The sequence below is a fragment of the Echeneis naucrates genome, chromosome 17 (genome assembly GCF_900963305.1).
Source record: "Echeneis naucrates chromosome 17, fEcheNa1.1, whole genome shotgun sequence".
NCBI lineage: Eukaryota > Metazoa > Chordata > Actinopteri > Carangiformes > Echeneidae > Echeneis > Echeneis naucrates.
The window spans coordinates 5,418,154-5,434,708 of record NC_042527.1 but is presented as its reverse complement, the minus strand read 5'-3'; the positions used below and the strand labels follow the sequence as shown (position 1 = coordinate 5,434,708).

General features: G+C 40.8%; 1 protein-coding gene across 2 annotated transcripts; it reads right to left on the bottom strand.

The window, feature by feature from the left end:
* Nucleotides 1–26: 26 nt before the first annotated feature.
* ap1g2 (adaptor related protein complex 1 subunit gamma 2) lies at nt 27–16,285 on the bottom strand. Of its 2 annotated transcripts, none has more exons than XM_029523989.1 (22): nt 16,142–16,285; nt 15,402–15,608; nt 14,752–14,876; nt 13,379–13,520; nt 12,815–12,911; nt 11,895–11,971; nt 11,706–11,801; nt 11,325–11,405; nt 10,462–10,560; nt 10,307–10,362; nt 9,423–9,536; nt 8,066–8,206; nt 7,448–7,502; nt 6,396–6,518; nt 5,601–5,690; nt 4,882–5,009; nt 4,443–4,547; nt 4,126–4,273; nt 2,882–3,053; nt 2,616–2,767; nt 1,950–2,048; nt 27–1,647 (listed from the first exon to the last, which is right to left on the bottom strand). In XM_029523989.1, exons 2-22 carry the CDS (start codon nt 15,600–15,602, stop codon nt 1,540–1,542), a joined length of 2,409 nt encoding a protein of 802 aa, XP_029379849.1. In that variant the 5' UTR covers nt 15,603–15,608; nt 16,142–16,285; the 3' UTR covers nt 27–1,539. The 2 variants fall into 2 exon arrangements, with proteins under 2 accessions (XP_029379849.1, XP_029379847.1); XM_029523987.1 differs by having other exon boundaries at nt 15,402–15,604.
* Nucleotides 16,286–16,555: the final 270 nt, after the last annotated feature.

Genomic DNA, 16,555 nt, shown 5'->3' with positions numbered 1-16,555 from the left:
ACAGACACACTGAGCACAATGATCAGTCACTGCTGATGATCCTGAAAACTGATTTTTATTAGAAAATGGCTTCAGATAACCGCTGACAAAACCTGCCCGTTGGTCTTCACTGTACATGCTCCTTATGGTGATCTGAAACACTTTAAAGCACCATTGCTTCCATCCAGCTTCCAGTGTGAATTGAAATAGATTTATCAACCTGTTAGCAGCCTGTGCTTTAGGTCATGTGTTTTACGCATTTTATTGTCCTCCAACAAAAGGTTCAATTTCCAAAATATGTCCAATTGTGCTTTTATACTAAACTTCAAAATATTACAGTTTGTAAAGAGCATCATGCCTGTTCCTCTTGTATTACTAGTTGAAGTTAGTAACACCCTAATTAATGGTCTCTGCAAACAATTGACAAGGAGATATTGGTCATTAAAAGCAAGTGCTGTCTGTATGGGAATAAGACATGTTTATATGACTAAAGTACTTACAGTTAAAACATTCTCAGACTGCAAAACTAAATAGATTTTTTTTTTTAAACCTCTGTTCTTGAGGGGATAAAAGGCACAGGAGAAATTATTAGGGAATGGGTGCTCCAACACTGAGCTGAGGCATAAAATACAGGAGAAACAGGAGACAAGCGAACACAAGACAAAATCAGTTAAAATTTCTTCTTCAGACTCAATTTCACATCCATCCATCACCGCTACCACTTATCCATGCAGGGCTTTGGGGAAGCTGGAGCTAACCTGAGCTGACAGTGGGTGAGTGTGGGGTTCACCCTGGTCAGGCCACCAGTCTCAGAGGGCTGACACACACAGACATAACTAAACACACTCACTGACAAATCCAGACAACTTAAGAGTCATCAATGAACCTAAACATGTCTGCAGGCACGGGGAGAAACATGCAAACTCCACAGAGAAAAGCCTCGGGTGAAGCCAGAACCTTCTTGCTGTGAGGCGACAGTGCTGACCACTGAAACAGTGCCGCCAAATTTCACATAACTGCAGTGCTGAATAAAATCCAGTATAATGGGGGAGATCATTTCTTTTTGTGTGCTCATTATTTAGTGTTTAGCTGTTTTTGAACTTGAGGTGAAGTGGGCATTTGTCTTGCAGAGTACCTGGAGTGTTGTGATCTACCAGCCTATCCTGTCTGACTGAAGCCTGGCAACAGTAAATGATGACTAAAAGTAAAACACTGAATGCAATCAACTGGAATAACCGGTAGTAAAAGCCCTGGATGTTGCTTCCTGGACATTTGTATGGAGAATTGTCTTTTCACATTATACCTCCATATTCCAGTCATCAATCAATTTTATACTTGAGTCCGGGGGGCAGGGGCGACTCCATACATGAGGCTGTCATTTCCTGTGAAAGAACTTGCTTGTGTTTTTCGGCCATAAAACAACAATAAAAATCAGGTATTTGAACAACAGCAGCAGCTTGAACTGTATTATAAAGGGTTTTTACAGCAGACTGTCAGTGAGGGTGACACCTGCTGACTCATCCACAGATTGTTAGAGTCCATTTGGATTGACAACTGCTGTCATTGTCCAGGAACACTGAGTCCTGGGAAGGAATCAATCTGTACTGTATCCTGAAAGGCTGATCCCTGGGTGCCGTGAGATATGCGGATCCTCATCTTCAGATTCACCTAAAGAGGAAGAATTTGGGGGGGGGGGCTTAAAAAGAACATCTGTGGTTGACAAAAGGAATCACTTTATAATTGCGGATATATATATATATATATAAATAAAATTGATTACTACAAATGTGTGTAAAGAATAATTCCAGTGTATTAAAATTGCCATACTTGTTAGGCCTAATTTCCTTTGTTGATGTTGTTTATAAAAAAACAACAACAACAACGCCAAACCTGACTAACCAAAGGGCCTGTTACTGACTTGCATGATAGCCTTAGCTTTGTGTCTGTAGCCACAGCCACTGCAGACCCACCTTGTTTGGGTTGTTGAGGACCACCATCTGGGTCACCTTAGCTGCGCCTCGAGCTGGGAGGAAGTCACCACTGGGGGCCTTCATGTGTAACTGGACACTCTGAAGGGAGATCAAATGAAACTTTGAAGTTTATAGCACTGAACACATTCATGTTGCTTTTGGCTCTACCTCTGAGAACGTGACCGACCCTGTACTGAAAGAGTGGCAGAGCTTTGGTCTACCTTCTCCGGCAAACTTGAATTGTTTAATTAATCCTAAACACTACTTCAGAAAATTCTCCAATTGCCAGAAAAATGATTAAATATGCACTCACTGGCTCTACTATTGTGACCACCTGCTTAATAGTTTTCAGCTCCAGTTTTGCCTTAAAAACAGCCCTGACCCATCAAGGTTGAGCTGGGTCAAAATGGGCACCCTAACTGCTCTGCAGCTATACAACAAACTGTGATGCTCTGTATGTTCTTACACCTTTCTATCAACACCATAAACACATTTTTTCGTAGCAGTTTGACTGACACTGAGTAACATTATCATACTACAATAATATCTTTGAGAATAATGACGCACAGAACTGGCCCAATTAAATATATCTGGCCATGCAGACTTTAATAGAAATAATGACTTGTCCACAGTGATGTATGTTTAATAAGAGCTACTGCAACAAACCTTGGGCACTGCAGCCTGTAGGGTGAAGCCGCTGATATCTGAGTCAGTGGAGTTGGAGGCTGTGAGTGTAACTATCAGGCCTGAGTTTGACTGTTTCTCACAACTTAGTGTCAAAGTCACACCACCTTTGTCATACACAGTCAGTGTGGGAACTGTAGAAAAAAAAAAACAAAAACAAAAACAAAAAAAACAACACTGTAAAAAGATGCACTTTATCATTGATATTTGTGTGTGTGTGTGTGTGTGTGTGTGTGTGGACGTCAGACCTTGGGGTGCAGGTGCAGGGGGTGTTGGCTCAAACCCTCCAAGCAGATCCAGAAGGTCTCCTCCTGCAGTGCTGGCTGTGTTGCTGGGCAGACTGGGTGCAGTGCTGCCTTGTGCTGGCCTGAGTTGCAGATGCTCATCTGAGCTGCCTAGCAGGTCCAGGAGATCACACACCTGATGATGAGCAAAGACAGAAAGGGATATCTGAGCCTCAAACCAACAGAATTTTTATAGAATAAGATGGGACTATGGATGGTAAGTAAAAAAAGTGGTTTACTGCGGCTGTAATGTTTCAACAATCACATTCAAATGCTATCATAAAAGATTAACTGAGTAAAATCTGTCCTGCAGTCCTGCCCCCTTAGTTATGCATTTGCTCAAGGAAACCACCTGTAAAATAGTGCTACGCCACCTAGCTTTGCATTAATGGAGATTCATGTGAGCTAAATGTTTAAAACACTGCACTGCTTTTTAAATAATGATTAGTATTGCTAAACAGATATTGAAAGTCCACAGCACGTCCCAGAGAAGAGGAGAAAACTGTTATTATTATGGACCATTCATAACACAAGGTCCAGTGACATAAAACATTTAAAATTAAGCCAGACTGATGTTGGTACATTACATTAAACTCTCAGCTCAGTATTTTGCCTTCACATTTAACAGCAAGCAGAGATTTCAGAGCCAAGGCAGCTGAGAGCTTGACCTGGATGGTGGCTACAATTTTAAACCTGCCATTGACCATTCTCCTCTTCCACTATCTACCAGATCCTGTTCTCAAAACCTCTGCGCTAGATAGAGAAAAACACCCTCCAAGATACCAGATCGCAACCTACGTGCTAAAGATGGCAAGTTTTGACAACATTTTGTATCATACAATCACAGTTACTACTGTATAATAGTAACTGTGGTTTTTTAAATTGCAGGGACACCACCATTTTAATGCAAGTGATTCACTATGTGCAAGCTTTCAACCAAAACAAGTATTCCCATACGCCTCCTTTTTTCATACCACCTACTGTAGCATTGTTATGATCGAATTAAAGATACAACAATAACAACAACAAAAAAAGCTATTGGGTGTTGTCAGAATATTCCCCTGCACTGACATGGCAACATGGAGATATAAGATAAAGCCTGACCTGACTATAGTTGGAAAGTGATCAACAAAGTCAGACTTACCAGCCAAATCTTTAAAAAGTTACTGTTATATAATATCAATATATCTTCACTCATCATTAGTTACCTGGTTAGCTGGTTGCTGTGGCAGCAGAGAGTCTCCCTGTTTGACTTTGGCGGGCTGGACCTCCTTCAGGGCTTCGCCAGCTGACTCTCCATTGGTATGACCCGGGGAGTTCTTTTCAATCACAGGCATCCTCTCCAGCACTGCTGCCCTGCGAAGAGGCATTATCTTTTTATTGGCTAGAAAGAAGTTTGTTTGTACTGTTACTGGTATCAACAGCTGGAACCACAACATGTAAGGGTGCAACATTATTCTGCTCCAGATTTTCCATGGGAAAAAAACCAACATGTTGTATTTAAAGGCCTCGAGCAGTTGCATACCTCATGTGGTCATATTTCTTGAACAGGGCATTGTATTCAACTGCCCTCTGCTGGAGCTCCACATCTATACAGCTGCCGTAGATGCTGACAATGCTTCTGATCCGGCTACAAAAGGTGGAACAACAAAAAGGCAGCAACAGAGTTAGGAAAGTGTCCCCTTTCTAAAAACTTTGACTGAAGACAGTGCCTGGTCATTTGTCATGCATTTGAACGTAAAGCACAAAGTTCATTACCATACGTAATTCATACATACATTTGCTCTTCCAATATGGCCACTGTTTATCTCAACATGTGATAAAGTAACCTTTCATGCACTGCGTTTGACCAACAAAACCCTGTGACCAGGGTAGACCTGTTTTTTTTTTTTTTTAATTATCTTAAATGGTGGTGTCAGGCCAATGGGGCTTTAAGCTGTGTGCTATAAGTGACAGTTTCTTACTCGACATTATCCGTAATACGTGTGCTCAGTTTCATGGTGGCAGTGAGAGCAAAGCCTCTGGTTGCTGGCGACGACATGTGTGACTGTAGAACTACTTCTAAAGCGTCCAGGATGTTGTCCTCAGTCACCTGATCAAGAGATGTGTCAACACATGCAGACATTCATTACACAGAGATGCAGACCACCAGTTTTCAGGGTTATACAATTATTCTCTTATCAGTTCCAATCTGCTATTTAGCTGCTATGAGAAGCTTGACTGAAGAACACAAGACCACAACATATGTGCAGTTTGGACCAACCTCAGGGAGCACAGGCTGGACAGATTGTGCTTCTCTTCTGGTTTACACATATAAGTGTATTAGAGATGGGGAGTATATTGTGCATGTGTTGCACAAACGCACACACGCTAAGATCTTTAAATGAAAGAATGCAATTCAACATGACTAAATTACTAATTGTTGACAACTGAAACTTAAATGTGAGTTTCTGTATAATAATGTGCTCCTTTGCTTCGCCATAATGGACACCACTTTTTTGCACTCTCCAGATTCTGTATTTCTAAAAGCAGACCTGTCTTAGTGCCAGGTGAAAACCTAGAGCAGTGGACACAAGATATTTAGAGCTACAAATATCTCAAGCTATCACCATCTGGCAATAGATTATGAAAGAGTAATCATTTCTATGAAAATATAAATCAGAATTTGCTGTGGTGGCTGTACCTGCACAGGCTCGGTTTCCTGGCACTCTCCTCTCAGCAGCAGGTCTCCATACTCTCCTATACACCAGCAAGCAACCTGCACCAGGGATTGCTGAACATACCCACAGAGCAGATGACACATTACAGTCTACAGTCATTGTAGTACTGTTATATAGAAACATAATAGAACTGATCACATTCATTGTAGACGGACTTATTGGCCAGTAGTAGTTCGATATGTTTAGAGTCCCTTTTGTCTGATTTCATTGGGCCTTAATGCGGTGAAAGATGGGAACTGCAACACACTGCAGATGAATACATGGCTGCTCATCTGACTTGGTTCCAAAAATAAACTTGGTTGCATCAGCCAATTTCAAACTGAAAGCCTCGCTATTTTCACGACCATGGAACTAAACTAGTTCCATCTGGTTCTGCACAGAGACTGACTTTTTGTCTGAAATAAAAATGTCTGAACATTTTTTTTGATATTTACATAATTCATCCTATGAATGAGTTTTCAATACGCCAATACGTTTTATCTGGTTCAGCTCATGAACAACAAGCCAAGACACAGTTACATTTCCTGTGGTTTGTTTATTTTGCTTGCAAGCAAAATTGTATTTGTAGTTGTATATAGTTTTCAGCAGCTTAGTTTATTCTGTGAAGATACAAGTAAATCTGATTTGATCAACTATACTAAAATATTTCTTTGTAATTAGATAGTGAGAACAAAAAAAGTATTTTAATTACAACTTACATGATGAATGCCACATTTTATGTAATTATTTCAGAGCGACCCACAGACAGGGACACACACCTGGGAGATGTCAGTGAGAAGAGCCCGGTAGAGTTTGTGGACAGTGTAGCAGTGCAGCTCAGAGGTGTTGGTGATGAGCTGGATCAAGTTGGGCACAGTTTCATCTCTCACGTCTCCCCCTGCCTGTAAGAGTAGGAATCACAGTTACACGCATCAGCTGGGCAGCTGGTCGAAGTATCTGGGTCGCCCTAAATTTGCTCCCAGACATGATGACTTCACTTGGGGGATGTGTTCATCACAGTTCATATACATTATTACAGATACTAAAGCAAATGGATTAACATGAGATAAGATGCCTTTATTGTCACTCTATGGAATAATATGGTGGAATTGTGGATGCTCTCCAATCAAACATAAAAAAAAAAACCCTCTGTCTATGCACTCCCTCTACTCTCTCTACCCTCCATCATCCTGGAAAGCAAAGGATTAGTGTGAGCATTACATTTACAGCAGTCATGTGGGTGTCACCTACTCTCTTACCTCGATGCAGGACAAAATGAAAAGAAAGGATCTAAACATAGTGCAAAATGTGAGCCATTAGAACAGGATAAAAAGCCTTTTCGTGTCATTGGGATCCATTTATGAAAGTTTATACAGAGGGGCACAAAGTTAATCCACCACACTGTTTCTAGTCAAATGTGAACATATGCAATCCTCTTTAGTCCTCAAGTGCATTTACTCCAATCAGACATAGCATTATGACCACTGAAGTCAATCACTGATTATCTTTTTGTAAAGTGTTCTGATCCACAAAGGCCCCATCTAAGTTAACAGAGCTGCTGTTAATGTCCTGGGGGCAGATACCACAGCTCACCTTCAGAGGTCTAGACGAGGCCAGGCCTTGATGGTCAGGGCTGCTTTGGTGGCAAAAGGGTGACCTGCATAATATTAGGCAGGTGGTCAAAATGTTAAGGCTGATTGATATACTTCCTGTCCTGACCTTATTCACCTAACCCTATTCATGGAGTCTAAAGTGGATGACAATGCAAGATGGATGAGACTGTGAAAGCAATGTCAGAAGCAGCAGGGTGAGCAGCTCAGTTTGTATTTACCGTGGTAAGGACATGCAGGATGGTGTCAATGTGCCAGCGCTGGGAGGGTGCATACCTGACAGAGACAGAGACACACACACAGCTAACTCATTGGTGCTAAAGGGTGACTCTAAAACAGGAAGTGCATCAAGTTGTTAAGAGATATGCAGTATTGAATGCTATCCACCATCACAGTGGCAGCTAATGAGACAGAAATATGACTAGTCTTTTTTTATAAACATAGCTTGTTCGAGGTGGGAATCTTCTGCAGTTAATCTGCCTTTCTGCACTGGATCAAACATATGAATGAGCCCATGAATTGCTGTTAAACCTTTAAGCAGGCTGCACAACAAGTCGCAGATCTGGATTGGCATCTGTGTAGACCTCAAACATTGACACTGTTGTGCTGCATGTCACACCTCTGAATGTCTAAATACCGCAGTGGAGCACCATCACACATTAAGTCTTAACAGTAATGTCAGGCCATATACAGTGTCCAACCAGACAGGTTTTCACATCACATTTTTGTGATCTACCAGCTTGAATCAACACAGCATATTCCACACAGCCATATGTAGAAGAATGTCTGTGTGATGTGTCTATATTTGCATGTGAATGCTTTTGCAGTGTTTCACTCACCTTTCAGCTGCATTGAATATGCCGCTGGCAGCTTGGGCCCTGAGCTCCAGGGGGCATGAGGAAAGGAAGAGTAGCAGCTCCTTCATCATAGAGCGGATGTTGGAGGCTGACACCAGAGCTAAGGAGAGCTCCAGTGCACGGCTGTGGGGGTGAGAGCAGAAAGAAATAAAGTAACCTGATCTAAAATTAGATCAGATGTGATTGTGTTGGCAGTTGACATAACTCAACTAATTTCAAATGTTGACGACAGTGTTGTTGCAGCTGCGGTCATTATCTTCTGACACCACATGTAGCCGTAATGTAGGAGTTCAGTGAGAACAGGAAGTGAACATTCACAGGGTCAGTCGCTTTGGATCCATCAACATGCAGAAATATATCACAGTGCTTTTGGAGCAGGAAGGTGTGGCCCTGTCATCATGTATGATTTGTTTGTTATGCACAGTGTCTTTATATCTTGCAGTTCGTTTAAGAATGAAAGAATCAATTGCTAAAACTTTTTTGAGCAGAGTTGGAGCATTTGACAATTTTTTTTGGCAATTTTGTAAATATAAATAATGTGTTGTTCTATTTTGCCTTGGAGATTAACCTGAGTGGTTATTCACCCATTAAAGTGTAGGGATTTTGAAACAAAATCTGTTCATCAAAGACACTAAATCCCACTGTCTGTTATAGGTATGTCGACTTAATTTCAGCCTCAGGTACTGTTCAGATATGCCCATGCTTCTCCTCATACTGTGGCAGTGTATTTTACATTTTATTATTCTCTACATATGAAAATTATCCTGGTGTGAACATAAAAGATGTCAGCATTGATGTAATCATAAAACATTTCAGTTTTTATCATAAACTGGGTTTGTCCCTTGGTTTTGTTTTTTATGCACCACTGACATCTAGGATGGATTTATGATCTTTGGTTAGAGCGTTGGAGAATATCTCAAACATAAAATAAAACTTTGTCTGTGGTAGGATATATGGTCTTACTGTAATAGTCTTGAATAATGGTGGAAGGGGCTTTTACAACACTTTAAAATGCCCCACTGAAGTTGACCTTTGACCTTTGGGAAAGTATTTTTAAATGCTTATTCTTAGGTTTAAATTAAAGCTTGAGTTTTTGTCATACCTCCTGTGTGCTTCATGTATTATGGGCCAAAACATTTTTTTGCTCATCCTGCTGAATATTTATGCCAAATTTAAAGAAAATCGCTTATTAGCGAGTTATTACAAAGATACTGTATTACAGGCCAAAGACCACATTTTATGAGGACACTTCTACCTTGCTCTTTGATGAGCTGTACATTTAAGGAATTTGACTGATTTCCACTTTAAAATGAACTGATAAATTTGATTAAAATGTTACCGTTTGACTGATGCATCTTGGTCCTTAAGGCAGTCCACTATGGTCCCCCTGTGGCGCTGCACAGCAATGTGATCTGTCCCTACAATCTTCTGAAGAGAGGTCATGGCAATGTACCTGGAAATATATAAACAAATGACCAAAAATAAAGGATGCCAGGTTTTAAGCTTCATTCTCCTTTATGAAGTAGTGAGAGTGAGCCGCATTCGCTCCGAACTACACCAAGGTCAGTGTGTGTGGTGCAGCACAGCATATCTATCAAATAATCCTGCTAAATAATTTCTATCAGCTAGTTTTATAGCCTGCAACTTTACACAGCTTCAACAAAAGAGATTCATTTTCAGAGCTGTATAAACATAACTTTCTCATTATAACCAGATAAATTATGTATGTTACCACTTGAAATTCCTCATGCGCTGATCAAGTATTTATGTAAGCACAGGAGAGATATTATCTAGTTATCTCACAGGAATAAACAGAGGCTATTGTTGTCACACAGAGAAGACAGGCCTGTTTGTCACATGGTCCCTCTGGAGACAAAGCTAAAAAATAGTAACATAAAAAACCCTGGGGAGCCTGTAAGCGGGCCTCCTCACTACCTGATGGCCAAAAACTGAGATCAGCACAAACTGGCAGACGGTGACCTTCTGGTGTAGCTGTAGAGGAAAGACTCCAGGGAACGTGATTAGTGAGCTCAGACTGATAACAGCCAGTTCGGTGGGTTCTGACTCTGCCTGCAGTGAGTTTGCTGTTTTGACTTGTGTAACAGGCAAGGGCAAATTACTTTAAGAAATGGGAGAGTAATACATGAAGAAAGAGTCAGGGGAGAGATTTGCAAGGGAAAGATAAACAGGACGAATGAAGGAACTCAAGGATGCGGCACTGACCGAATGTTTCTGTCGTTGTTCAGGAGAAACCTTCCCAGGATGTTCACTGCCAGGACCTATGGTACAGGTGAAATTAAACGTTTGCGTTTTTGTCAACACTGTTTCCTGTGTCATAATGTGCTGAAACACAGTGAGAGGTGCAGAGATTCTCTCACCCTGAGTCCACTCTCTGACTTGATGTCTAACACAGTGAGTACAGTCTCATACAGCACAGCGTTGCCCACGGTCTTAGTGCTGTCAGTGTTGGTCGCCACCTGTGTGGCAAGTCACACACACACATCAATCTATTAGTCATACATCACTAACCCATTTACCCAAGTTGTGCAACATTAACAGAAAAGTGGTAATCATCAGTTCAAAGCAGCAGCAGGAACAAAACACGTAATAACATTATTTGACATCTCATATTCCCAGGCTGAGCTGCACCCATGGCAGCCATTGAATTACACCACACATCACACAGAACTAAGTGAAGGCAAAACTCGAAATGTTACTGGCTTTTTTGTAAGTGGGCAGTTTAAAAAAAAAAAGAAGAAGCTAAAGTATATTTTTTAAGATGTCCTGTTCACAGCAGCATGTTGCTCAGCTTCTGTGCTGGTGCTCCTGCTGCTTCTCTAAACAAACAGCATGTCAAGCTGAATCTTCTATGAATAATGCTTGGACTTTATTTAAGCGCCTCACACAACCCCAAATCAAATAAAACAAACTGTCAGATTAAAAGCATTCTTGAATAAATTATAATTCTTGCCTGTTCCTGCCATCAAACAATAAAAAGATAGATAGGTTCTCAGATGTAAGGGCTTTTTATACTAATACTCTGGCATAGGAGATGATGTGGTCTTTGTTTGGAATAAATCTAAACACTAGTAGAATTCCCCCATCAGAAAATTTTGGAGGAGAAAAAAAAAAAAGATCTTATGATAGTCCACCCTGGCTACAAAATAAAAAAAAACATGAAGCTAAAATAATAAGAAACTTGCAAGTAATAAAACAGGTTATCTGGGAGAGAATAATCTACCTGAGCAAGTAAATCGTTCATGGCTTCACTGGCTGCTTCATTGTTGCGGCCAAGGATCCTCAGCAGCCTCAAGATCCGTACCTGAAGACCAGCAGAAACAGGTGGATGCATGACATGAGGGATGCTAATGACACAAATAAAACTTAAGTAAGGAAAAGAAGATTTCTCATCTGATGTTGGAAACAAATGCATAAATCACATATGGCGTTTGCACTGCTTTCAAATCCATTTCCTGAGAGATCAAAAGTTTCAGGTGCTTCCAAGATAAGATACATGTTGATTTTTGGATCAGCTTAAAGTATCTCCAATATTATGTGGTTAATAAAGCATTTCAGACATGTGATATGAGATGAGCATTAGAAATGAGGGAAAGTGGCTGACCTGTAGGAAAGGATCACTGATTCCTGCCACGTCATGCTCTGGAGAATAACCGGAAATGACCAGACTTTTCATTATCTGAACCAGATCTGGCACTGTCTGAAATACACACAGCACACACACACACATTGCAACACACTGCACGCGTAGCCACACTGGACTCAGGTCAGGGTATGCTTGCGTCCCTCATACCTTCCTGAACCTTTCAAGTGTCTCGGGATTGTTCTCACACAGCTCAGTAATGAGTACCACAGCACCATGTAACACGCCTGGGGGTTTAAGTGGGAAAAACAAAGACAATATTTGTAAATAGTACATATGTAACAAGTTTGCCAATTGGTGAGAGTGCCCCCCCCCCAAAAAAAAAAAAAATCCCAGCTCTGTCTTGTCTGGTTCAAACCTCACAGAGACTAATCTCTTCCAGGTAACCATCATTTCACCTTGTTACCCTCTGAAAGCCTCTCCTTAAAAACGTGCACTTCCAGATTTCTGACAGGTTTTTATGAGTGATCAGGCTATATGACAAACTTCACACATGTGGTATCCCATACATGTGTAATAATATGAAGCATGTACATTATTATCATGCTATCTAGCTGACCTATGTGCAATGTAAATGACTAAATGCACTAAATTCTTCAGATCAGTCATTTATTTTGCGCTTCATGCACACACCCTTATCATGGAAAACACACAAAGTAATGTGTATGATGCAGCTTTCAAGTTAAAGTCAATCGATCTGGCGAAAAGGCAAAATCTTTTCGTGTAACATTATTCCTGCCATATGCCATTTCCTCCCATATTTCCGACACCTGCGGCTTATAAACAAGTGCGGCCTATATATGTACAAAACTGTTTTTATCTTTAAATTTAGTGGGTGCGCCTTATATTCAGGTGCGCTCTATAGTCCGGAAATTACGGTATGCTTATTTTGCTTTTACACACATCCATTTTACTTTTTCGCTATTTACTGTTTATTTCACATTCATATTGGTTGTCAGGTTTTGTTCTTTGTTTTATCTTCATGTATATAGACTGAAAACTGTAACAAAAAAAAAGAATGAATGACTGATTGATTGATTGATTGGCTAACTGATTGAAAAACAACTGACCGTGATTCTTCTCAGTAAGAAGAGATCGAGCAGCTGGGACAAAAAGCTCCCCCAGATCTTGGACTTTTCTCACAATGTGAACAGCACAAAGAGCAGCCTGAAAGAAGAGTGGAGCAAGGCATCAGCCCATTACATCATTACATCATTACATCATTACATTATTACAGAGCAGAGGACAGTTGGATCTTGTTAGCTTTACTCCTGACGAAAGGTTTGAAATCTTTGTACAACTGCATTTACAAGTGATAATGCCACAGTGCTGAGACGGTGAAAGAGTGGTAAATTCATGGATCAGCCCATGTTAAATGAATAAATATTTGATAATGGAGTTCTTTTTTTATGGCAGAGGCTTAATGTCTCTTTTAGAAAAATCTGACATTTTGTTTTTCACTAGATATTAAACAACATCTTACTGAGCTCTTTCAGAGAAAAGGAGAAACATAAATGACTTGTAATGTGAAAGACTTAATAGGGTTTGATTAGTCGTAAACAACAACATACAGTAACACTACTATTGTTCAGTGTCACTAAATAAACATCACTTATCTCTGTTCAAGTCCCCACCTTCTTTTTAATATACGAGTTGGAGGCTCGGAGCAGCCTGTCGATCTCTGGTGCCAGATCTCTGCACATCTCAGCTGAGCCCATACAGGCCAGTGTGCACAGAGCCAGAGACTGTATATATTGGTTACTGTGAGACAGGTCACTGAAAAACACCGAGAGAAAGACTGACAGTGGTTTGTATGTCAACTTGTCTGAAACATTCAGCATCTTTTAAAAATCTAATCAGACTATGCTCCATTTGGTTTGCTTAGACATGCTAAATGTATGTATGTTATTTATGTACGAAGAACAGAAAACTCAAATTATTGTTTAAAATCCTCACCCATGAAGACTTTATTCTAGCATTTAGAAAAACCTCAACACTAATTGAGTTATAATAATCATCTAAATGTTATAATGTGGCTAGAATCACACACAAATATTTTATTAATAGTAATTCAGTTTAATCAAATATTTGTTAATAACTGACTGATTATGTGAAGCATTTATAAATCTTTCATTAAGCAACAAGGAACAATATATTTGATAATATATTGTAGCATTGATGTAATCATAAATATATCTTCATGAGTTTACACATTGTGTGCTTACTTGTGGATACTGTCAGTTAAACAATGTTTTATAAGGAAATAGAATTATATAAACATAATAATAAAGAATTATATATACAGTGTTGTTTCAATTGATGCAAGAGTCATGAAGCACTATCAGATTTATAATTTCATTTTCACCTGCCGTCAGGAATCAACTAGGCAATATGTGAGGTAGGCAACGACACTGTAAATGTATATAGCTGTTTCTGAGATTGTTGATTGAGATTTAGTTTTCTTTGCATCCATTTTAATGACAGTGCTCATTTCCACAAGTGTAAGTTTCCCAACCAAAACCAGTTGCTGTCCCAAAATATTTTTCAAAGGCTCAGTGTCTGACTGGTTTTTAGAAATGCAAACAATCATGGGCATTTTCCCCCCTGCAGCAGAACAGTGATGAGAGCAGCCAGACTACTACCCAGAGCTGACACAGTGCTGTTGACAAGGGTCTGGCTATTCAAGACTAGGTTTTCTTTTAGTCCGCTAATTTAGCAATGAACATTCTAACATTCTTAGACTCATGATCACTTTACCCTTGAAGACCTGTGTGCCACGCTTGTACTGGCTCAAACTGCAATTAGGAGCATGCCACAAAGGTCTCGAAAAAACATCTTGATGCTGCCTCCATTGATCATCAAGATCTACACCCAGACTCATTTTGAAATCCATGTATTGACCTTTTATTAGCATATTAATGCCAAATATGGGGTCGAAAAATAGTTTTAAATGCTGAAATGTAAAAAAATATAGACTTCACATCCTTTGGTGTTGGACTGTCCTTACTTCTTGATAGAGTTGGTGATGAGCAGGCTAGCATCCTGCTTTTCATCCAGCAGCATCATGGCTCCCAGATATCCCACACGCTTCTCACTGTAGCGAGGACTGGCTATCATCCGAACACACTCCATCTAGAAGGAGAAGTAACACATCCTTTGAATGTGAAGATACTTGAACACTAAAAGTACTGATGGCCTCAGGGAATGCTCTGCTTAAAGTGATGCTCAACTCCAGAGCTGTGGAGCAGCACTCCTGGAGCTGTGAGGAAATCAGTGGCCCAGTTACAATGCCCACCCTTGTGGACTAACAAACGTTGACACACAATCCCAAAGTGGAAGACTTTTCTTGGGAGAATTAGCTTCAATTCACAGGATTCTTATTTATGAGGGGAGCCTGAAACAGAAAGTACATAGTTGTTTGCACACAGGGTCAACGTTCTTGGTATTGTTATATCGTAATTCTTAGTATGTGCTTTTTCATCTCTCTACATATTTCAAGCTCCACTGGTGCTCAAGTTGTCAGACAGTGCGACTGGGCCAGATTGTGGGAATTTACAACCATTCAGTGATGAAATGAGCTGCTGTAATGGGTTTTGAGCATGCTAACCCCATTAGTCCAAGCAAAACCCATGAACAGTATTAGCACAATCCCCTCACCTGACCAAAGTGAGCTGGGTAGCCCAGCATGTGCACATAAAGTAGCTTGGCCAGGTTGTGCGATCGTGCCCCATTGTCGACTTGTCTGAATTGTGCCCGGATGGCTGCACACTCCCTCTGGATGACACCCCGCTCCTCACACTGTGTCCTGGCAGACCTGATGGCCCGGATCATCTCCTGCAAGGGTACTGATGGAGACATGTCTGTGTGTGTGTGTGTGTGTGTGTGTGTAGGTGTGTTAATATGTTTGTATGTGGCGTAGTGTAATTGTGTAAATGTTGAAACAGAACAAGTATTAACAGAGAAGGAGACTCTTAGTACAAAGAGATGGTTGGTATTTCAGCCTGTGGGTGTATCAGGTAAAAACACCGACTTTAACCAGGGAAGAGCTGAACCTTCACCGAAACTACCAACTAAGAGCCTGAACTAACTGAGAACTCTGCCTAACAATGGCTGCTCACACTATGTTGGCTTACACACACCTACAGCTACTTCAACGGGCACTTAATGGCAATTAAATTACTTATCCACGGAGGAAAAATGCATTTCAGTTGCGGAGCTAGGGAGTTAGCGTGACGCTCCCACGGCGGATGATGCGGGGGAGAGAAACGAGCCTAACCCGCTGACCGAGCCGAGCCGAGCCGAGCCAACCCTGCAGATGCTGTCAAGCCTGTTGTGTCGAGCTAAACGGCTAGCTAAGATAGCACGACAGCCGGTCTGTGGTGAAGTGAACAACGTACCTGCCCGCTGCGGTCACAGTCACAGTTTGTAAGGTGCAGACCGGTTGAGCAGAGCCCCCTTCCGTCACACGGCAGCGGTCAACGGGCTGGAAACCCCGATAACACTGAAGGAGTCCATGTAGCACCAACAGCCCTAAAACCTCCGCACCACTTCCTGTCAGTGCTTTCAAAAATAAATAAAATGAGCTGAAGCCCAACTGCCAGAACCGTGTAGAATGAATGGAATTACTAAAAAAAAAATAATAAACTGACTAATTTTCTGTCTCATATAGCTCGAAACGCTTTTTTTCCCCAATCACGAAAGACTTTGTCTTAACATTCCTCGAATCATTCTCAAAAAGAAACACAGGATGGAATCCTCTGTAAAAATCATCGCGTGCTCATTAAAACGTCCATATTTCATCTAACATCATG